We start from the raw sequence: 23,951 nt of genomic DNA on the forward strand, positions 1-23,951 counted from the left end.
GAACAAGAAAATGTGTAATAACACATGTGGAACACAGTAATTACACAGGTGGAATAACCTTCAGCAAGTGAAAGTGTAATTACACATTCCTTGCTCCAATTGTGTTATAATTAATTCCACAACACACCAATTACCATGTAATTACATGGTCAAAACGTATTTAACTACCATGTTATTAATGTGTTAGTTACATAGTAAAAAGGGCAACTTAATGTAAAGTGTTACCAAATAATGTTCTAAATAACAGTACTCTGTAGGATTTGGTCACAACCTCATTGTGGGGATCATAGAGAGATAGAGATCACTACATAACCAGTTTTTGCATGGACATTGCCATTGAGGACTTCCACCATTTTAAAGTAGTGAACTGGATATAACTTCCTATGAGTTAAGAAAGGACCACACAATTCCATCCAGGTTATCAGGAGGGGTCAGCCAATTAACTATACTCATGAGCAAACAGTCCATAACTGCAGGTAGCCAAACTTGACTTTATACCTATTCAAACAACACTCCCGGTGGCAGTATGTACCCTTTCAATTTGTTTACCAACTCATAGAAGTAGTAGTGGGAAAAAATGTACTACTTCAAAATGGAGATGGCTTCAATGGCGCTGCCCATGCTCTAACAGATGCCATGATGGAACAGAAACAAAGATGTGTCATCTAACTAAGTCTGGATATGTCTGGGTTATTGTCCTCAACACCGCCCCCTAAAGCTATGTGACAGAACTGACAGACCTCATTAAGGTGAAGTCGGTTGAGGGAGACATTGATGAATCTGCAGACTATGTCCGTTTCTTTCCGTCTTTTGTGTGGGCAGTCAGAGATTTCGGACTAGAGTTAAAGCTTGATGGAAAACCCATCACAGCACATCAGTACCTGGAGAATGCTCTTAAACTGAAACAAGGTGAGAATACTACATATGGATCAATGATACTGAATATATGCTACTTAAAGTTCTACTTAAAAGGACAGTTCTACCAAATTACATTTTTGTTTCCTTACCTTGCAAGCTGCCAAAGTAAGACAGCAATCCATGCTTTGGTTTTGTTTACCTGGCCACTGTTTACAAATGCTCATTTGTTCATATCAATGGTCCTGATATTAGCATTTTTGACATTTCATGTCCAAATCATCCTAAAGTTTCTTCAATTGATTGTTTAGCTCAATTAAGTTATGATTTGGACAATTAACATTTGGAGACAGTGGTCAGGTAAACAAAACAACAACATGGATTGCTGTCTTGTAATTTGTTCTATCTGTTCAAGGTACTAGCAAGAAGATTGTTCAATACAACCTGCCTCGTGATTGTCTGCGGAAATTCTTTTCCCCCCGTTGGTGTTTTGTCTTTGAACGTCCTGCCAACTCTGAGAAAATGAAACGCATGGAGGAGTTGACAGATGCTGACTTGGAACCCTCCTTTGTGAAGCAGTCCAGAGACTTCTGTGACCACTTATTTAAAGAAGTCAAGACGAAGACCATGATAGGTGGCCTGAAAGTCACTGGTAAAAGTGAGTATTTAAACTATTATATAGGTGTGAGAAAATACAGTGTGTGTCTATTGGGTATAATTGAAAATATTCCACTACAATTGCTTTTTTCCAATTGTGCTGCTGCAACCACAACTACCATGTCTACTTTTACCTCTTTATTACTACAACCTCTATTTCTACTACCATACACTGAGTATATCAAACATTAAGAAAACCTGCTCTTTCCACGACATAGAATGACCAGGTGAATCCAGGTGAAAGCTACGATCCCGTATTGATGTCACTTGTTAAATCTACTTCAATCAAATAAAATAAAATGTTATTTGTCACATGCGCCGAATACAACACAACCTTACAGTGAAATGCTTACTTACAAGCCCTTAACCAACAATGACATTTTAAGAAGTACCGGTCCAGAGTCAATGTGCGGTGCACCGGTTAGTCGAGGTAATTGAGGTAATATGTACATGTAGGTAGAGGTAAAGTGACTATATAAGGATAATAAACAGAGAGTAGCAGCAGTGTAAAAATGGGGGGTTTGCGTGGGGACAATGCAAATAGTCCAGGTAGCCATTTGAAGAAGCTGTTAAGAAGGCTTTTGGACCTAGATATAGTGCTCCGGTACCGCTTGCCGTGCGGTAGCAGAGAGAACAGTCTATGAATAGGGTGGCTGGAGTCCTTGGCAATTTCTTCCTCTGACACCGACGAGTATACAAGTCCTGGATAGCAGGAAGATTGGCCCCAGTGATGTATTGGGCCATATGCACTACCCTCTGTAGTGCCTTGCGGGGACTGAGAGTGCACCCTTGAGGGGCCCCTGTGTTGAGGATCAGCGTGGCAGATGGGTTGTTACCTACCCTTAAAACCTGGGAGCGGCCCGTCAGGAAGTCCAGGATCCCGTTGCAGAGGGAGGTATTTAGACCCAAGGTCCTTAGCTTAGTGATGAGCTTTGAGGGCACAATGGTGTTGAATGCTGAGCCGTAGTCAAATAATAGCATTCTCACGTAGGTGTTCCTTTTGTGCAGGTGGGAAAGGGCAGTGTGGAGTGCAATAGAGATTGTATCATCTGTGGATCTGTTGAGCGGTATGCAAATTGTGGGTCTAGGGTTTCTGGGATAATGGTGTTGATTGTGAGCCATGACCAGCCTTTCAAAGCACTTCATGGCTACAGACATGAGTGCTACAGGTCAGTAGTCATTTAGGCAGGTTGCCTTGGTGTTCTTGGGCACAGGGACAATGGTGGTCTGCTTGAAACATGTTGGTATTACAGACTCGGGCTCGGGCAGGGACAGGTTGAAAATGTCAATGAAGACACTTGCCAGTTGGTCAGCGCATGCTCGGAGTACACGTCCTGGTAATCCATCTGGCCCTGTGAATGTTGACCTGTTTAAAGGTCTTACTCACATCGGCTACGGAGAGCGTGATCACACAGTCGTCCGGAAGAGCTGATGCTCTCGTGCATGCTTCAGTGTTGCTTGCCTCGAAGCAAGCATAAAAGTTATTTAACTCGTCTGGTAGGCTCATGTCACTGGGCAGCTCATGGCTGTGCTTCACTTTGTAGTCCGTAATAGTTTGCAAGCCCTGCTACATCCAACGAGCGTCGGAGCTGGTGTAGTACGATTCAATCTTAGTCCTGTATTGCCGCTTTGCCTGTTTGATGGTTCGTCGGAGGGCATAGCGGGATTTCTTATAAGCCTCCCTGTTAGAGTCCCGCTCCTTGAAAGTGGCAGCTCTACCCTTTAGCTCTGTGTGGATGTTACCTATAATCCATGGCTTCTGGTTGGGGTATGTACCTACGGTCTCTGTGGGGACGACGTCATCGATGCATTTATTGATGAAGCCAGTGACTGAGGTGGTGTACTCCTCAATGCCATCGGAAGAATCCCGGAAACATATTCCAGTCTGTGCTAGCAAAACAGTCATGCAACTTAGCATCTGTGTCATCTGACCACTTCCTTATTGAGCGAGTCACTGGTTATTCCTGCTTTAGTTTTTGCTTGTAAGCAGGAATCAGTAGGATAGAGTAATGGTCAGATTTGCCAAATGAAGGGCGAGGGAGAGCTTTGTACGCATTTCTGTGTGTGGAGAAAAGGTGGCCTAGAGTTTTTTTCCCCTCTGGTTGCACATTTAAGATGCTGGTAGAGATTAGCTAAAACGTATTTAAGTTTCCCTGCATTGAAGTCCACGGCCACTAGGAGCACCGCCTCTGGATGAGTATTTTCTTGTTTGCTTATGGCGATATACAGCTCGTTGAGTGCCTTCTTAGTGCCAGCATCGGTTTGTGGTGGTATATAGACATCTACAAAAAATATAGATGAAAACTCTCTTAGTAAATAGTGGGGTCTACAGCTTATCATGAGATATTGTACCTCAGGCGAGCAACACCTTGAGATGTCCTTAATATTAGATTTTGTTCACCAGCTGTTATTGACAAATAGATACAGACTGCCACCCCTTGTCTTACCGGAAGCAGCTGTTCTATATTGCCGATGGACCGAAAATGCCGCCAGCTGTATGTTATCCATGTCGTTGTTCAGCCTCTACTCGGTGAAACATAAGATATTACAGTTTTTAATGTCCCGTTGGTAGGATAGCCTTGATCAGAGCTCATCCATTTGGTTATCCAATGATTGCACGTTGGCTAATAGGACTGATGATAGAGGGGGATTACTCACGCATCATCGGATCCTTACAAGGCACCCCGACCTACATCCCCGATATTTCCATCTCTTCTTCATGCGAATGACGGGGATGTGGGCCGTGTCGGGTATCTGAAGTATATCCTTCGCATCCGACTCATTAAAGAAAAAAAACTTCATCAAATACAAGGTGAGTAAACGGTGTTCTGATATCCAGAAGTTATTTTCGGTCATAAGAGACAGTGATAGAAACATTATGTACGATCAGTGTAGATGATGGGGAGGAAACAGGTAAACAGGGATTTTTAAGTTTTGATGCAATTGAGACATGGACTGTGTATATGTGCCATTCAGAGGGTGAATGGGCAGGACAAAATATTTAAGTGCCTTTCAACGGGGTATGGTAGTAGGTGCCAGGTGCACCGGTTTGTGTCAAGGACTCCAATGCTGCAGGGTTTTTCACACTCAACAGTTTCCTGTGTGTTTCACCACCAAAAGGACATCAAGGCAACTTGACTGGGAAGCATTGGAGTCAACATGGGCCATGTATCCCTGTGGAATGCTTTTGACACCTTGTAGAGTCCATGCCCCGATGAATTGAGGCTGTTCTGAGAGCAACTCAATTTTGGGAAGGAGTTCGTAATGTTTTGTACACTCATTGTAACACAACAACCATCCACCACTAAAATCACAACAGTCAACTACCACTACAACTACCACTACCTTTCACCATCACCACTTCCACTAACAACATCTACTACTACTACTACAACCACCATCATTACCACTAAAATCACTACCCACACCACTGCTACTACTGCTACTACCATCATTACTACTACAAACACTACCACCCTCACTACTTAAACTACTACATCCACCACCATCACTACTACTACAAATACTACTGCCAGATGTGCTGAGCCCCATTTTTCCTATGCAGTGCTCGGGAACCTGACAGAGATGTACGTTGACATGATACGGAGTGGGCAGGTACCCTGCCTGGACAATGCTGTGGTGGCGCTGGCCCAGATTGAGAACTCCAGTGCCATTGAAAAGGCCAAGGCCTACTACCAGCAGAGCATGGCAAAGATGGTGGTCTTTCCCACTGAGACCCAGCAGCAGCTGTCTATGGTTCATGCTTCCATGGAGAGGGAGGCAGTGGCCATCTTCATGAATAGTTCATTCAAGGATGAAGACCAGAAGTACCAGAAGGAGCTCATGGTATGGGAATATATTATATTCATGGTTTGCACATTGCATCATAATATTGTCATTAAGGTTCTCTTCGGGACTGAGTGGAGTACTACAAATCTATCTTGATGTACTCAGACTTTTTAAAAGTTAGCTAGCTTCAGTGAGCTTCACATTCCAGCTCAAGCTTCATCCATGTTATGAAGGTGGATATTGATTGTGCACCAGCCTCGTTACCCGAGCCTGTTCAAGCCAGGCTTGTTAGTGCGCGTTCATGTCACAAGTGGCAACATCAATCCATGGGCGAGTCAGTGCCACATTTACATTTAGACCAAAATCTCTTCTGCGTGAAGTTGCAAATGTTTCCTGTTATTACAAAAATTGAATGTGTAATGTGATAGGCATTTTAATAATATTATTTTTAAACATACAAAACCATTGATTAATACAATATTTAATCAGTCGTCTTCCTCAACTGAAGAGAATGATGACACAATCTTTTTGAGAGGGAGGGAATATGATTTCATTGCTCTTCAACTTGCAACATACACTTCATTCAGGATAAATGGAGATAGCCCATGGACTTAGATAGAAATTGCATTATTGTATCTGTCCCATTTTGGCATCTGTGAGAGCATGGGCAGCGCCATTGAGGGCATATACATTTTGAAATAGCCAATTGTCTTCTTCTACTTCAATGAGTTGGCAAACAAACTGAAAGGGTGCGTGCTGCCACCTAGAGTATGTTGTTTGAACAGGTATAAAGCCAAGGTTTGCGATTTACTGACACCTGCAGTTATGGACTGTTTGCTGACGAGTATAATTAATTGGTCAAGCCCTCCTGATGAAACAGATGGAATCATGTGATCCTTCCTTAACCTAAAGGAAGAACCATCCAGCTGACCACTTCAACATTTTGAAAGTCTTCAATGGAGGATGCCCATATAAAACCTTTTGGGCATTAGAGTCCTCTATATCTGTCTCTATGAATTAGTCCTGACTTACCTTGACCCAGAGCAGGTTAGATCTGAAGGATTCGTAGGTGGCTCAAAGTTGAGCCACCTTCGTGTCACCGGCTATCCCGAGTTTAACTCAGAGTTGACCGAAGTTAAATAGCTAACTCTTTTATCTTGCATCGTAGTACACTACTCTGGAGGACTGAACAGTCTACTCAATTCATTCTCAATTGGAGCTGATGAAGATTTTCTCCGACTTGCATTATAGTGGCTTGGAAATGCGATGACATTTCAATAGGAAGCTAATAATTAGTAGGAAAACCTTTTGTCATCATTGTGATGTCATCAGATTTACTTTAGATGTCATAATGTTAATGTTAGCTAGCTAGCTAATGTTAGCTAGCTAGCTAAGTGAGGGGAGAGCAACAGGTTTTAGCGAGCTAACGTTAACATTGCTAGGTATTTTTGACAAACTTTGCTAGCTAATGGTAACATTGCCATCTGTCTAAAGTAAATTTGATGACATCATAATGATGACAAAGTTGTTTCTTACTAATTATTGCATACATTAGCAATGTCAATGTATTTCCAAGCAACTATAGTGTAATTTAGACTAAACAATCATAAGCCTTTAAGAATGACTGAGCACTCCTCGACTTTCGGGGGTCACTGTGGCTACGGCGTCTTTAGAATGTTCATAACAATGGTATGATGCGACCGAGTGATGGAGGTGCAACCCATGATTACATGGGTTGCATTTAGGAGGATGAAAGTTTTTATTTTGGTGCGTCTTGGGAAAAAAAGTTCCATGCTCTCAAAACAATTAACGGAACTTTGAAAACAGTTTGCTCTTTGCAAAATTTCTCCCCTCAAGCAACACATTTGCGTTTAACATATATGTAAATTTGATTTTATATCTGCTCCACTCTTAATGGACGGTCATAAATCATTGTTTTGGATCTCAAACCAATTAATGAATCAATCAATACTTGTGCAAAAATGTATAAATTAAAGGGATAGTTCACATCACACAAATATACCCAAGTTTCCAAAATGTATTAGCACAAAAAAGTTACATTAAGATTATTTGAGCATGAAACTATGCTAAAATGCTAATATCGGAGATATCAATTTGCATTGTTTTTTTTGGACAAAAATGCTAAAAAGTTAGCATTTGGAAACAAAGCCAAGGTGAACAAAGACAAAGTGCGGATTGTCGTCTTATCTTGTCCATAGACTGCTGACAAGACAAGGAAACCAATATGTTTTTGTAATTGGGGTGAACCATCCCTTTAAAGACATTTGACCCATGACCCCACCCCCCTCAAGTGGTCAAACAACATACCTAATTTGAGAAGAGTTTTGGTGCTTTCTGACATTAAACCACAAATCACTAGCCAGCTACCACCCAGTTACTCAACCCTTCACCTTAGAGGCTACTGCCCTATATACATAGACATGGAATCACTGGCCACTTTAATAATGGAACACTAGTCACTTTAATAATGTTTACATACTGCTTTACTCATCTCATATGTATATACTGTATTCTATTCTACTGTATTTTAGTCAATGCCACTCCAACATTGCTCGTCCTTATATTTCTTAATTCCATTATTTTACTTTAAGATTTGTGTATATTGTTGTGTATTGTTAGATACTACTGCACTGTTGGAGCTAGGAACACAAGCATTTCGCTACACCGACAATAACATTTGTTCAAATTTACACAAAACATTAAATTATTTTAATTCTGTTAGACAAAAGTATGTCATAAACATCACAGTGGAGTTCAAATACATGTTTGGACCTAACCTCTTTTCTCTAACCAACCCGTCCATGTTTCTCTTAGAAAGCGCTTCAAGAAGTATATTCGACAATCTGTGAGAAAAACTTGCAGGAATCCCAGAGGGCATGCACGCACATCATCGAACACATATTTGCTCCCCTAAAGGTCCAACTTAGGAATGGTTCCTACATGACCCCTGGAGGATACAAACACTACTGCGATGATCTCAAAATGATGACCAGCGAATACAGATCAACAGGAGGCAAAGGAGTGAAGGTATGTTGGACTTGAATCTAACACAACCTCACTGATTGGTCAAAATGGAAGACTGGTGCCGTGTGTATTGGAGGTTGAGGTTCTGTTCTTATCGTCTCTTATCATGTGTGTGTGCGTACATACATGTGTGTGGTTCTAGGCTGAAGAGGTACTGAAGGAGTACCTGAATGACAAGGAAAGCACTGGTCAGGCCATCCTGTCAGCAGACCAGTCTCTAACTGAAGCTGAATTGAAGGCCGAAGGTGAGGACCTTTGTTGGAATTATCCATCCAATTATCCAATTATCCATTATCCATCCTATTAATAATCCTATTATCCATCCATTCATTATCCAGTGAGTGGCAAACAGTAATCTTTGCAACTGTACTATGGTTTTCCTAAAATCATTTACCATGACAGACGAGGAAAATGTAACCTATTGTGTTGCCCAAAATGACATAAATATATACATGAAATACAGTTTCTTGGTTTTGCTCTCTCTCTCTCTCTTTAGAGGAGAAAGCGAAAAGGGAGGCGTCTGAGCAAGAGAAACGAACCATGGAAGAGCAGATCAGAGTCCAGGAAATGTTGATGGACGATCAGAAGAGAACACACGAAGAGCATAAGAAACAGCTGTTGGAGAAGATGGAGGCTGACAAGGAAAATGCTAAAGTAGAGTACAATAGAGTTCTGGAGGCCAAACTCAAGGTAGGAACTGTAATAATGGAGACCAGCAGGCAGTATATTGATTTGGGGTTAAGGGATAGTCCCTTCAAAATACCTAACATGATTTTCCAAAACAGTCTTTATTTGACAGTTTTGTTTACAGTTTGTCTGCATTTTAGTCACCTTTTGCACTTTGAATTTGTTTTCTATTTCGCAAAGTTTTGTAAGATTTTGTTAGCCGCACAGCCTAATAACTATGATACAGTATTTTGTGTTGTAGTAACTGCTTGGTACTTTTGATAGACTTGATTTGTGCTTACCACATTTTAAAGTTATACAGAATGAATATACATCTATTGCAAACTACAGTAGCAAAGTGTTTTCTTGATTTGCAAGTGACATTCTTCATTGGTAGTTGGTCGTACTAATTCAGAGGACAAGAATACAGCTCAATAGAGAGGTAAAATGCTTTTAGTGATTTAAGCAATGTTGGTCATTTCAGGAGAAGGAAGACCTCCTCAAGGAAGGGTTTCATTGGAAAGCACAAGAAATGGAGGCACAGATAGAGGACCTCAGGAAGGAGCAGGAGGAACAGGAAAAAGCTAAGCCCTCAATGTGGAAGCTAGCTCTGGATAACATTGGAACCGCTGCTCTAATGATTCTAGGATGGGGCAAATTAATTGGAGTTGGTTTGAAAGTTGGGTCACGTTTAATGAACTGAAGGTCCTTTAGGGGGGATGATAGTATACTACCAAAATATAGTGTTTCACCACCATGTCCACTTTCGAGAAAGGTGTGGATAAATTCTAAAATGTTTTACCTATCAATCATTAGACTGATTACTTTACATTAACCACTGCCTTCAGAAAGTGTGTTCATTTAGTTTAATGTTTGTTTAAAAGGCATAAAAACAATAAAGAGTATTTTTTAAAGGCAAATTAAGGAGTGTTCCTTTATTGAAATAATTGATCAGTACCTTTAATTTCATTAATTTGCACCAGACATAATAGAATAGTATGTGCATTGGGATGTTTGTAATAGGCTCAGTGTTAGTAAGGGCTTTATTTGTGCTCACAACAAACACTTTCTACACAATAAACAATTTATTTTCACTGATCCTGTCTTGATTAGCATGGACAAATGAACAGGATCATTTTTCATTATGTGAAACTGTAATGAACACGATGGGAGACAGAGAGCTGGTTTCAAGCGCAGGGCGAAGCAGGTGTTTATTTGTAAAGGACCACAGGAGGAGGCAGGTAGCTGGGTCCAGGGGCAGGCAGAAGGTCATACACAGGGGGTGCAACAAGGCAACAGTACAGGCAGGGAAGAGGCTAGTAACGTCGTCCGGGAGATCAGGCATTAGGTTGATAACAGGAAATCCGAAGGCTAAGGTACAGGCAGGGAATAGGCAAAAGGCTTCATTAGTGAGGCAGGCCAAAACTATCATACACGGGAGAATTAAATTGCGGGGAAAAACAGCTCCGAATAGAAGTGTGTCACAAAACAAACAATACCTCACAATGATGGGGTGCAAAGAACTGAACTAAATAGTGTGTGATAACGACATACATTAATAATGACTGTTTATTTTCATAATTGAGCTTCATGAGTCTCCATAGTATGCTTTTCTCGGTAAGTCACATTATACAGACTGGCTTTGTTGAATACATTTGTTTGGATTGTGCAGTAAATAAGAGGTTATGGTCAGATAGTACATAATCACATACACTACATGATCAAAAGTATGTGGACGCATGCTAGCAAAACATCTCATTCCAAAATCATGGGCATTACTATGGAGTTGGTCCCCAATTTGCTGCTATAACATCCTCTACTATTCTGGGAAGGCTTTCCACTAGATGTTGGAACATTGCTGCGGGGACTTGCTTCCAGTCAGCCACAAGAGCATTAGTGAGGTCGGACACTGATGTTGGGCGATTAGGCCTGGCTTGCGGTCGGCATTCCAATTAATTTCAAAGGTTTTGAAATTATATTGATGTTTTTCAGTAATCATAAATCAATAATAACTAGGCTAGTCATATTTCAGAGCACATTGTAAGGTTTCTAATGACACACTTGCTTTGTAGCATGTCTCAGGTGTAACAATGGGAAGTTTAATATGTTGAAGAAATACCAGTGGATGGAACATTTTTGGGGGGACAAAAAGCTCATTACTTTTAAAAAAGTATAAATAAATGATCAATATCAACATGGGTTTTGAAAGGCTACATGCTCCTGATCTTCCTGCATGTTTGAACATTTGAATGCTGTTAAAAAAAAAAAAACTTTCTCATTAAGAAGGATTAGGCCTGTTCATGTGACTCTGGGGAAGTAGATAAAGGGCTTCCGTTTCCAAAATCCCGAACTATCCCTTTAAGGTTAACCCTGTTACTTGAACTGAACTATTGTTTTAATGTGATGAAGCTATTCCTTTTAAAATATTTTTTTTACTAAAGAAATATTTAACATCTAATAGTCAAATCATGGTGTAAAAACAGGTGACTGGTTCTACTCTTTTGGGCCATTTTCTGGTGCTTTGTAGTGGAAAACTGACCAGGTCGAGCATAACATGTTAACCCTGTTACCCATACTGTAAATAGACAGGCTATACAATTTTTAGTAATGACATGTTTTGGTGTGGAGCTTGCATTCAATTGCAACTCCCTGTTGCACAAGCTTCCATTCAACGTCCAAAGCATTCTGAATACACCTGACTTGTGATTTTATTTAATTTTACTTCCACCCTGGTCAAATGCCTAAACTTTAGGAGTAATCAGAATTAACCAATTAACAGCTGCTTTCACACACCAAAAATATTCCGGAACCCCCGATAGCACCCAGTCTTGAACTGCTCCCCACCTCATTTCGCCTTAAATATCAACAAAGGTGTGTTGGTTGAAAGGTGTAGGCTAAACAAGTTATTTTCCTAGCTGTGATGTCATTTCCTCCTCAGCAAGCTCTATATAAAAACGCAGGTGCAGTTGCAGCAAGTTGTTCGTGGTACATTAAGGTTTGAGCGAGATAGACCACTGATACTGAAAAACGCAGCTCGCCAGAAATAACCAATGCGGTCAAGTTGCACATAGAATGAGCCCATCATTTATCGACTCTTTCCACACACAATCGAAGGGGAACTAACATTCTAAGCTTTTGACGTTTGCTATTCCTGCCCGTTTTATTGCAAAGATGATCGCGAGCGGATACTTCATTTTGACAATATTGGTTAATCGCGGTAAGAGAAATTGTATTACGTTGGGATTGACTAATATTTATTCAAGTTATAGCGGTGATTCCACTAAAGTTCGAGGGGTTGTGTAGCTGCGGGAATGTCTTGTCATTTGGTCTAGCACCAAGGACAGCGGCAAGCGCTCCCGGCGATCTGTCCATATAGGCCTATACGCTTGGCGACAGAAGTGCATTCTCAGTTAATAAGAAGTCGCTATTTTTCACGGGAAATATGTTTGCCCTCGTCCCAACTGTAGGCTATATAATTGACCATATATTTAGCTGAACATGTTTAGGAATAACGTATCCTAAACTACAGACGACAATGTACCAATTGATTGGTAGAGCTAAACCTAATAACTATGCGAGACATGACGTTTTCGTTAATCATATTTTTCTTTCCCCACGTAGTTCTCTCATTGCCCGTGACTCCAACTTACCATGAGAAAGAGGATGTCGAGGTAAGAATCATTTTCAACGAATAGCTTAATGATATTGTCAGCTTTATGTTACATTTTATGTATGGTGTTTATAATCAGGGCCAGACTGGCAGCCATCTGGCATTTTTGGGGGCAAATGCCAGATGGGCTGGTCATTTTTTTCCCCCAGTGGGCCTGTCTAACCTTTTTATTCTGCTCAAAATTATCATTATCTTCCTAGTAATGGGGCCTCAAGGAATAAAATGGTCCGGTGGGTTAGAAATGGCAGAGCCGATTTCTGGTCTCAGTCCAGCCCAGTTTGTATCAAAAACACTTTGCTTGATACGTTTCAGGACTAGGGTTGCAAAGGGAGGGTATATTTCTCATAACTTTCAAAGTTTACCAGTAAACTACCAGAATTTGGCTAACTTTAAACTTTCATTCTTCGTGCACCATGTCCAAATAATACAAAAGTATAAGAAATATATATATTGTGAAGCTCAACAAAGCCACTTATAGATGATTCGAACATGATGTATGAAAAATGTGAAAATCAGTTCCATACCTTGAATGGGATTTGTACAGATATCCTTTTTCACGAATCACCAAACACAAAAATCTGTGAAGCTACAGTCTCTCATGCAACACAATGATAATGTTCTACGCACAAGAATATCAGGGTACTGTCTTCATGTACGATAATCTATTTACATATCATTTACATATTGTACTTACATATGTTATTGATGTAGTGTAAATGTACAATAACACAACAACACTGCTATTCCCACGACAGTGAGCAATTGAAACAGAATAATGCATAATCCATGTCTCTTTATTTTGTTTACTTTGCAACTGTAATATTTGGGACTACTCTGAAGCTACAGCACACTGCAAAGTCCAGCTATAGACCTGAGACAGTCTTCGGTCTACCAGACTGCAGCCTTCTCTCCCTGGCAATACTTTAATGAGCACAGTTGACGTCTGGAGGCTAACACCATGACGGGAGGTCTGGTTGTCTCCCCATTGCTGCTGTGGCATCCAGTCTTTCCCCTAGTTTATTTTACAGGTGGTGCGACAAGGTTCAAAGCCAACATTGTTAATAGAATCCATTAAATAGAAGATCATTTTGGTAGGCGGATGGTGCTGGTCCGCCTATACGGGGAAGGGGAAAACACTGATGCCATGTTTATCCGTTGACCGTGTGTCCGCTCTGCCCCCCTCAGGTGATGAAATGCATCGTGGAGGTTCTCGCTGATGTGCTCTCGAGGCCACACCGTTTGGCTGTCAGTCAGGAGTGCCTGAACATACTAAGGACAGGTAAACCACTCCCAGGGACCTCTGCTCCAGATATACACTTTTAGGTACAGATCTAGGATCAGCTCAAACTCCCTAACTTAATCACCACAACTCCATTAACAGAGAAAAATGCAAAAATCACCTTAGATCATACCTTTTCTGTTATCGCAAAGGAGTCACTGTCACCAATTGTGACCTAATGCAAGTTAATATTTGCTAACATTTTCATTTTCACCATGGATGCACATGACTCAGGAAAGTCCGAAATGGCACCTAAATCCCTACATATTGCACTATGCATTGCACTACTTTTGACCAGGGCACATAGGGCTTTGGTCAAAAGTAAGGCACGATATAAGGAATAGAGTGCCATTTGCGACATAGTTCTGAGCTCTCCATAAGTGCACTCGGCAGAGCAGTCAGGGCCGGGGCTATTCAATTACAGTCATTGTTACCTTGACGCTGTCCTTGTTGAGAAAAATCTTTCAGGGCATTACTCATTACTGGCTATTGTTACCAGGATGGGGCTGCGGTTGGGAAATGAAACCCCTCAATAGGAAAAATAGACTGAGAGGATATATATATATATATATATATATATATATATATATATATATATATATATATATATATATATATATATATATATATATATATATATATATATATACGTGTGAGTGAGTGAGGCAAATTAAATCAAATTTTATTTTTCACATACTCCGAATACAACAGGTAGACCTTACAGTGAAATGCTTACTAACAAGTCCTTAACCAACAATGCAGTTATAAGAAAATACCTAAAAACAAAGTATGAAATAAAAGTAAGAAATAAATAAAGAGCAGCAGTAAAATAACAATAGTGGGGCTATATACAGGGGGTACCGGTACAGAGTCAATGTGTGGGGGCACCGGTTAGTCGAGGTAATTGAGGTAATATGTACAGAGGAGAGGGAAAATAAAAATAAGGGGCACTAAAAAAAGCGAACAACGAGGGAGACATACAGTATAGACGGGCAGGGAGGGAAATACAAGGGAGAAAGGATTACTTAGTAGTAAGATTAGACTGAGAAGAGAAACAGCAAGAGAAATGTGTTTACCATAAAGAGATGTATTTTAGACAGGGAGGAAGGGGAAGACCAAGAGCGAGACGCAGGGAGAGAAACAAAGAACCAACGAAAGAGTGACCCTGAAGAAAGACAGAGTAAGCAGTAGTTCTCTTGAATGCCTGCCTCATTCTGTACACTCTTTCTGGGTCAGCAGAAAAGGAAAAAGCTCTGTGATGCTTCACTGGAAACCACTCTTTGGGCCAAAATGATTCATTTGGAATTCTGCTTTGGAGGCAGTACATTTCAGGGTAATTAATTTTTAGAGACGGGAGCAAATGTGCTGAGTTGTCACGAACAACCAAAGGGGAGAAATATACCTGTACATTTGCCCAGGGACATTGCTGGCTTGCTTGGCCAATTAAAGTATTTATGCGTTGCTGAATGGTCAGGTCTCTCTAGTAAAATAGGTTTTCTGTCCTCATTGAGATTTTTAGGATAAATAAAAGGTTTTTAAAAAATGGTTTCCGTTGCAGATGAAAGGCTTGTGTCAATCCTCCGCCACCGCAACTTCCTCAAGGAGCTGCAGGACATTGCCGTTGAAGGTGAGGTATTGACTGACTTTTCACTGTGGCGGGTGATACAAGGCAACCCGTTCAGGAAGTGACATCTTTGTGTGATGTCACACAACTGTTGTGACGTAATCAGAATTTCACTTTGTTGTGTTCATCTTAGATTTGATTGGGTTTCTTGTTCCCTTTCACATAAATGGTTTTCAGCATGAAGTAAATCGTTTTTAGTGTTTGAAATATAATTCTCTTGATTGTTTTGACTTTAGTTTGTCAATCATGGAAACAGCCACAATAATAATCATAATATAGCTATTTCTAAAACCCAAAGACACTTTACAATAAGCAATCATAAGTGTATTTTAGGGGATGAATTGTAAGTATATGTCAAAATAAATTAGTCTAAATATTTGCAGTCACAACTCCACTCATCTCCCCTCCAAATGACAGGAGCCAATGAGAGAGCTCAGCAGCATGTTGACATCACGGCAGATCATGTGACTAAGAAACCACAGGGTCCTCAGGGTATAGATGAGCCTGCAGGTGAGTCCCACTAGCACACATTCTCAGTAAAATTGCCATATGACAGCATTGCCTCATGATGACTGAAAATCCAAATCCAAATAAGGTTTAGGGTTCATTTCCTGCAATTCTACAGATTTTGCCATAGGGTGGAGAGTTTTTTTTAGCAGTTTTGAAGCAAATTTCATGACTTAATATGATATGAGTGCGAGTGACTAACAAAATCAATGTGGGCCCCCTCGAGGTCAGGTCCCCTCGACACGTGCCCTGCATGCCCAGTCGGTAATTCCACCATGATTACTATAAGTTTAGATAGCTAATTTAGCAAAAAAAAGAATGTTAGCTGACGAGGGATAATTGAGTGACTGTCAGTGACTGACATAAGAGAGAAACTGCTGATGCACAAATTGCACCTTGTGCATTCTACTATTCTAACTCTCAACAGTAAGTTGAGACTGAGTTCCTAAAACAAAAATTGGGGATCAGGGGCCCCATGGCCATCTCCTAGCAGTCTCTTATGTCCCTTATGCTCAGGGCCAGCCGTGTGTGTGTGTGTGTGTGTGTGTGTGTGTGTGTGTGTGTGTGTGTGTGTGTGTGTGTGTGTGTGTGTGTGTGTGTGTGTGTGTGTGTGTGTGTGTGTGTGTGTGTGTGTGTGTGTGTGTGTGTGTGTGTGTGTGTGTGTGTGTGTGTGTGTGTGTGTGACATACAGACCCTGTTTATAGACAAAGATGCAGTTCAATTCTGGACAAGCCAAAAGGCACACTATGAAATCAATAAATCCCTTTATTTGCTATGCAATGTTCTGGGACATTGTGTCAGCTAAGCAGGTCTGACCACAGTGCTGTGTGGAGTGGATGGCATCTGGGAGAAGAGAGCTGCTGGTACACACACAGGCTCCAAAGGTTCTGATAGACAGAATTGGGACAGGGAGTCTCTGTCTCTCTCTCTCTCTCTCTCTTCTCTAAACCCCATAGAATTCAAAATGATTGTTCAGCAAGACAAGGTTCACAAACATTGGCTAACTTTAGTCAAATTGTTTAACTTTAGCAGTTACTAGGTAACATGTTTGTGATAAGATTTCATCCATCAAATTTTCCAGATGGTACATCTAACATGGCCATGAGAGGTCTGTTATTCTACCGGCATATTTAAGCACGAACACTGCCTAACAATTAAGCTCGGCAACCCAGAACTACTACATCTGTCTACGAGAGATTACCTGTCAATGCAAAAGTGAGGATATGATTCATCATCATGCTGATTTTTGTTTTGTTTTTCTTCACGTGAGAAAAGAAAGTTATTTGATTCTGCCTAATTTGGTATTCTAGCACATCCTTGTGGAGGTCTTATCATAGAGATACAATATACTGTGTTCTGTTTGATTCTGTAGGCCTTGTGCACCACATGGTAAGTAAGCTTATGTGACTTGAAATGATCTGAACCCATATTTACAAAGCTCTGAACTAGGATCAGGTCCCCCATGTCCATACAATCTTAATCATTATGATCTAAAAGGGAAAACTGATCCTAGATCAGTACTCCAACTCTGAGACACTTTATGAAAACGGGCTTTGATGCACCATGTCATGACAGCACTAGGACTTATTTATGGCTCGTTGCCATAGGTTGCATTAAGGTAAGTGACAAGGTTTACTCATTATTCAATTTGCATTTCCAATTTAATTTCGGCAGCTCCCATAGTATATTTACCGTCAGTTTTAGTTCTGCTGATGTCAGGATAAGTAAGTACACAGGGGATTCGCCTCTTGGCCATCAGTCAAAGTGCACATTTACATTTTGATTGGCCGCTGCTTTAAAGCCGGCCACTTGTGTATACTGTCTGATCGTACGTCGGGATGGAAAGGCAAAGGTGAGTGCCAAATGGCACCCTATCCCATAGTCAAAAATGCATATTTCATACTAGATATGAAAAGCACCCTATTTCGTACTACATATGAAATAGGGTTCCATTTGGGACACAGGGCTGTGTCTGAAGCCATTTGCCACACGTGACCCTCGACCTTTGCGTCTTTGTTGCTGCTATGACATATTTCTAAATATGTCATATCTAAACTATGAAAGAGAACATATCTGCACATTCTGTGACATCAGAGGATGTGGCCACCTTCCTCTCCTTTTCACATTTGAGATTAATCATGACTATTCAGATCGAAATATAGTGTATAGAACAGATGTGATTGACGGTTAGGTAGAATAGGGAATTGTGTCCGCTCTATTCATAAAATGTCTATATGCAACGTTCAGAACGGTTCACTTCACACCCTTGTGGCGCCTTGCTAACTGCACTTTCTGCTGGGAAGCGTAGTCAATCTATTTTCCATTTAAATGTAGTCCATCTGTTGGATGGATGTTTGGGCAGTGCAATGGATCATTGCTCACAGTTTCATACTTGAAAGGCAGGCAGGGAGGTCCCTGTGCTCTGCTTTTAATTCCTTATCCTTGACAGTGGCTATTCACACTCTTAACACTAGGGCCGGGATTCAATACGAGGCGCGTTGTAGCACACAGTATAATATAACACAAAGGCCACAAAGGACAAAGGTTTTTGTATCAACATTTGAGCTTTTTATAATAAACAAATGTCTTTACAGGGTTAAATATTAGTTTCTAGAACACAGCATGTGCTTCAAAAGTAGCGATCAATCATTCAAATCGTTTTTACATCAGTAGATGTTACAAAGTGCTTATACAGAAACCCAGCCTAAAACCCCAAAGAGCAAGCAATGCAGATGTAGAAGCACAGTGGCTAGAAAAATAATTATACTGTTATTTGGATTGTAGTTTGGATCTTTCTGATATTTTTTTTTTTCTTGAGTTATTTTTACTATTACTAATGTTTGACATTCTACTGCAATTTTAAGGAGCTGGCAACTAAAGCATTTCACTGCACCCGTTATAACATCTGCTAAACTGTGTTTTCAACCAATAAACGTTGATTTGATTTACAACTTCATTGAATGTCTTTTTGCTGCCTTGACAAAATCATTTAACCCCCCATTGATGAGAAATGGTATCTCTCTATGTTTCATCTCCTTCCTAGATCGATCGATGTTGGCCGCTCTGGGGGGACCCGGCGAGAGGTCTATCCTGTCCCAGAAGAGGGGGACCGGAGGAGACGGAGAAGGGGAGGGTGAAGGAGAGGCGGAGAACAGTGTGGAGAGGGACGGAGAGTCATCCCGCGAGAGGAACGAGATCATCAGAAAAGGCGAAGAGAAGAAGCGAGAAATGGACGAGACCCCTGACAACCGTATCTCAGATGCCATGAACAAGGAGGGGAAAGAGGAGGGAAAGGATGTGATTGAAAAGAAAGAAAAAGAAGAAGGGGATGAGAAGGAAAAGGAGGAGGATGAGGAGAAGCGTGCAAGCTCAAGAGAAGACAGCGAGGAGGCTAAAACGGAGGGAGGAAACGTGACTCTGGATAAGAAAGGTAAGAACTTCTGCCCAGAGTACATTGACATTACAGACACTGGTCTTCAGGCCTTCACATGTCGAAGTAAATGGACATCTCTTGACTACACCACAGTGGAGTAGGGTAAAGTTGACCCTAAAAGCTGATCTTGGGTCAGTTTTGCATGTTAACCCACTGTAGGTAAATGTTAAGATTGGCGGTTTGGGTGCTGTGAGTTGATCTGTACCTAGAGGAAACTTCAGCCCGACGCGAATTGAGTACTCGCGCTGTAATGAACCATGTGATTGGCCAATTAGACATATATATTGAATGTTCTACATGGCTATTGTTCACAGTTGAACCCAAGAAAAGAAGAGGGGGGCAAAGACACTTGTAAAAACCCAGACATCTCTAGTCTACCCGCTTCTCACTAGCTACCTTCATTGGTATCTGGTAGCTATGCAGGCTGCGAGCAGGTACCATAATCTTGTACGTGCACTTGCAAGCTTTGAAGTGAGCATGAAAGTGGCTGCAGTTAGCTTCCCTCTCGACTACACTTCACTAGTACACTACACCCGGAGGAGGATTAACTATGATGATGAGGTGTCATAAAGATTAAATAGTGGACCGCTCTCGCTAAGTGCCAAATCAATCCATTAGATAAACACTGTTCTCTGGGGTACTGAGGTTAGTCAGGCAGAGAGAGCAGGATCAGGAGGGAGGCATTGTTAGTGTGTGTGTGTGTGTGTGTGTGTGTGTGTGTGTGTGTGTGTGTGTGTGTGTGTGTGTGTGTGTGTGTGTGTGTGTGTGTGTGTGTGTGTGTGTGTGTGTGTGTGTGTGTGTGTGTGTGTGTGTGTGTGTGTGTGTACGAGAGACACACACACAAACACAGCGAGAAATCAAATGTAAGAGAATAGAAAGAGAGACGCACTGCAGTGAGAGAAAGAATGCAGGGAGGGAGGGAAGAGAAAAAGAGGTGTAGACTGGTGGTGAGACTGTGGCCATGCACTGCGGGAGCAGATGATGGATAGGAGCGGCTCCATCTATCTGATGAGTTTGAGTGCTGCCCGCACAGCGGCCCGGTTTGATTAGATAATGGATACTGGAACATTACCAACAAGACAGAGCACTTGGACAGCAGGGTTGCCTCCCAAATGACACCATGTTCCCTATTCCCTATATAGTGCACTACTTTTGACCAGGATCTATAGGGCTCTGGTCAAAAGTAGTGCACTATATAGGGAATGGGTGCCATTTGGAATACATCCCATGGCTATTGATTGACTGCACGCCCCTGGAATTCAAATCTAAAAGCTAGATTTAGGTCGGGGAAAGAAATAAATGTAATCATAAGCGATGAGCAAGCATGTGAACTAGGCCATATGTTGTTTTTGTATACTTTATTTCTAGATTTTTAGGACAGAGAGATATTCCCAGTCCTTCAACCGCCAACTGGCTATTTCTAAGGTTGAGGCTCAGACAAGGTTCTAGCATGACCAGCACGTCCCAGTGACTATTCAACTGAGCATAAGGGAACATTTGGACAAAGGTCACTCCAAGGGACGGTACAATATGATCTCTTTACCTCCATAGGTTGTATGCAGGGAAGGAGGCTCCCTAAGGGCTGTAACCAAATGCAGAGGTGTCATGCCCATAGGGGACACAGGGGCACGTGCCCCCTAACCCCTACCCTAACCATAACCCTTAAGCATTTTAATAGGAGGTAGGGACGTCCCCCAAGGATCCCAGAAAGCACAGACCCCTTCAGATGTGTCATGTTTAAAAAACTAAATATATATATATATATTTTTAAACATTTTTGTTGTTGTTTGTCTGTAATACTGCTAGACACTTAGCCACTTTATGAAGTTTGCTTTAGATAGCCCAGATAGGTTCCTCATCTCCCAAACCCATAACTAGCTACCAATAAACCATTTCAGGCAATCAAGTTAGAGTAGCTAGCTTGGTAGATTTTAGAAAAGCAAGCAATTACTAATGTACTGAATAAGATTCACATTCCTTTCAATCTTTTACCTGGATTGAGGCAGAGATGCAGAAAATCATATTGATTTTCTTTAAAAAAATAACCACTTTCGTGGTATCCAATTGTTTTGGATACAGACAACTCAAGAAGTATGCTTGGATATAATGAAATGTATTATTATTATTATTATTTTTTTGAATTTGACCCCTTTTTCTCCCCAATTTCGTGGTATCCAATTGTATTAGTCGCTACTATCTTGTCTCATCGCTACAACTCCCGTACGGGCTCGGGAGAGACGAAGGTTGAAAGTCATGCATCCTCCGATACACAACCCAACCAAGCCGCACTGCTCCTTAACACAGCGCGCACCCTTGAAATGTATTCATGACATAGAATTAAGCATAATGATTATGGCTCTAGATTGCAGGAAAAAAATCTGTTTCAGGTGTTTCAAAAATGCTCAAACTTCCTGACGGACCATTCCCGTAGTTTGTGCCCCCTCAGATTTTTGGGTGTATGACGCCCTTGACCACGTGTCCATAATTTAGAAAGTTGGAGCATGAGGGAAATGTAAAAGGCAGAGATCTGCTCAGCCAACTGGCAGCAGAAGATTTCATTAAGAAGAGTGGAATCCTGTTCGCTTTGGATAAAAGCGTCTGCTAAATGGCATATATTATTATTATTATTATTATAGAGAGTGAGGAGAGAGGGAGAGAAGGGAGAAGGGAGAAGAGAGAGAAAGAGAGGATGTTCAATTCTTTGGAGAGCGGTGGTAGGCTCAAGAATAGATATAGCAGGCTAATAACAAAATAGTTTGAATCCTAGGTCTGATAAGGTGAATCTGATGTGAGTGAGCAGGCAACCGATATCACAGCTGCCACTTTCTGCCGTTGTGCCCTTATGCAAGGCACAAACTGCTCTAGGGGTGATGCTTTGAGCTGACCCTGTGCTGCTCCCGGTCTGTTGTGCGTATGTATGAGTGAGTGAGGGAGTGGTATGTCTGGTTGGATACTCTGTCAAGAAACAATGAAAAATGTCCATGCAAATGGATGAATAAAGATACACTACATGGCCAAAAGTATGTGGACATCTGCTCATCGAACATCTCATTCCAAAATCATGGGCATTAACGTGGAGTTGGTCCCCCCCATGCTGCTATAACAGCCTCCACTCTTTTGGGAAGGCTTCTCACTAGATGTTGGAACATTGCTGTAAGGACCTGCTTCCATTCAGCCACAAGAGCATTAGTGAGGTCACGTACTGATGTTGGGATTTTAGGCCTGGATCGCAATCAGCTTTCCAATTCATCAAAAGGTTTTCTATGGGTTTGAGGTCAGGGCTCTGTGCAGGCCAGTTAACTTCATCCACACCGATATCAACATATCATTTCTGCATGGACCTCACTTTGTGCATGGGGCATTGTCATTGTGAAACAGGAAAGCACAGAATCGTCTAGAATGTCATTTTATGCTGTAGCGTTAAGATTTCCCTTCACTGGAACTAAGGGGCCTGAACCATGAAAAACAGCCCCAGAACATTCTTCCTCCTCCGCCAAACTTTATAGTTGACACTATGTACTCGGGCAGGCAATGTTCTCCCTGGCATCTGCCAAACCCAGATTTGTCCGTCGGACTGCCAGATGGTGAAGCGTGATTCATTGAGTCCAATGGTGGCGAGCTCCAGTCGACACTTGGCTTTGCGCATGGTGATCTTAGGCTTGTGTTCGGCTGCTCAGTCATGGAAACCCATTTCATGAAGCTCCCAACGAACAGTTATTGTGCTGACATTGCTTGTCCCGTTCTGTGAGCTTGTGTGGCCTACCACTTCGCGGCTGAGCCGTTGTTGCTCCTAGACATTTCCACTTCACAATAACATCAAATAAAATTCACTGGGGCAGCTCTTGCAAGGCAGAAATTTGACGAATTGACTTGTTAGAAACGTGGCATCCTATGACAGTGCCACGTTGATAGTCATTGAGCTCTTTAGTGAGGCCAGTCTACTGCCAATGTTTGTCTATGGAGATTACATGTCTGTGTGCTCAATTTTATACACCTGTCAGCAACGAATGTGGCTGAAATAGCCAAATCCACTAATTTGAAGGGGTGTCCACATACTTTTGTGTATATATAGTGTATATTCTATTTTTTCTTTTTATCTACACAGGGGCCGAGTCTGGTGAGGTGACGGATGCACCAGAAGAGAAATCTGAGGAGAAGAAAAATGGAGAGGAAAATGAAGAGGAGGTAGAGGAGAAGAGGTCTGCCTTGCCTCTGCAAGACAGTGCCGAGGCAAAAAAGGAGTGGGAGGAGGAGGAGGATGAGGTGAAACGCGAGGTCGCCGGTGTCAATCACTGGAGCAGAATGAGTGAGCTAGCCCGGAGTTTGCAAACAAAGAAGAGGGCGGGAGAGGAAGAAAAGTTGCAGGAAATGAAGTCACTGGAGGTCGGAGGTCAACATGAAATGCCCCATCACTCCAAGGAGGTGG

The 23,951-nt window shown here is 41.6% G+C and overlaps 2 protein-coding genes across 3 annotated transcripts in view; both read left to right on the top strand.

Annotated features, from left to right (window-relative positions):
• Positions 1-9,932, top strand: part of LOC118398523 (guanylate-binding protein 1-like) — a 38,310-nt gene extending 28,378 nt beyond the window's left edge. Inside the window, exons 4-10 of one of the 2 annotated variants that reach the window (XM_052470843.1) lie at positions 719-909; positions 1,271-1,513; positions 5,078-5,358; positions 8,239-8,349; positions 8,489-8,591; positions 8,843-9,036; positions 9,497-9,932. In XM_052470843.1, the coding sequence (XP_052326803.1) occupies positions 719-909; positions 1,271-1,513; positions 5,078-5,358; positions 8,239-8,349; positions 8,489-8,591; positions 8,843-9,036; positions 9,497-9,715 (1,342 nt within the window). In that variant the 3' untranslated portion in view covers positions 9,716-9,932. Of the gene's footprint in view, positions 1-718; positions 910-1,270; positions 1,514-5,077; positions 5,359-8,136; positions 8,350-8,488; positions 8,592-8,842; positions 9,037-9,496 lie in introns of both variants that reach the window. The other variant, XM_035793952.2, reaches the window with a different exon arrangement.
• Positions 9,933-11,973: 2,041 nt separating this feature from the next.
• chga (chromogranin A) overlaps positions 11,974-23,951 on the top strand; it is a 14,632-nt gene continuing 2,654 nt past the window's right edge. The window contains exons 1-7 of the mRNA XM_035793954.2: positions 11,974-12,229; positions 12,634-12,683; positions 13,868-13,961; positions 15,520-15,588; positions 16,003-16,095; positions 19,136-19,522; positions 23,631-23,951. The exon at positions 23,631-23,951 is cut by the window's right edge and continues 146 nt beyond it. Of these exons, the coding sequence (XP_035649847.1) occupies positions 12,184-12,229; positions 12,634-12,683; positions 13,868-13,961; positions 15,520-15,588; positions 16,003-16,095; positions 19,136-19,522; positions 23,631-23,951 (1,060 nt within the window). The 5' untranslated portion in view covers positions 11,974-12,183. The remainder of the gene's footprint in view (positions 12,230-12,633; positions 12,684-13,867; positions 13,962-15,519; positions 15,589-16,002; positions 16,096-19,135; positions 19,523-23,630) is intronic.

This window comes from Oncorhynchus keta, chromosome 19 (genome assembly GCF_023373465.1).
Source record: "Oncorhynchus keta strain PuntledgeMale-10-30-2019 chromosome 19, Oket_V2, whole genome shotgun sequence".
NCBI lineage: Eukaryota > Metazoa > Chordata > Actinopteri > Salmoniformes > Salmonidae > Oncorhynchus > Oncorhynchus keta.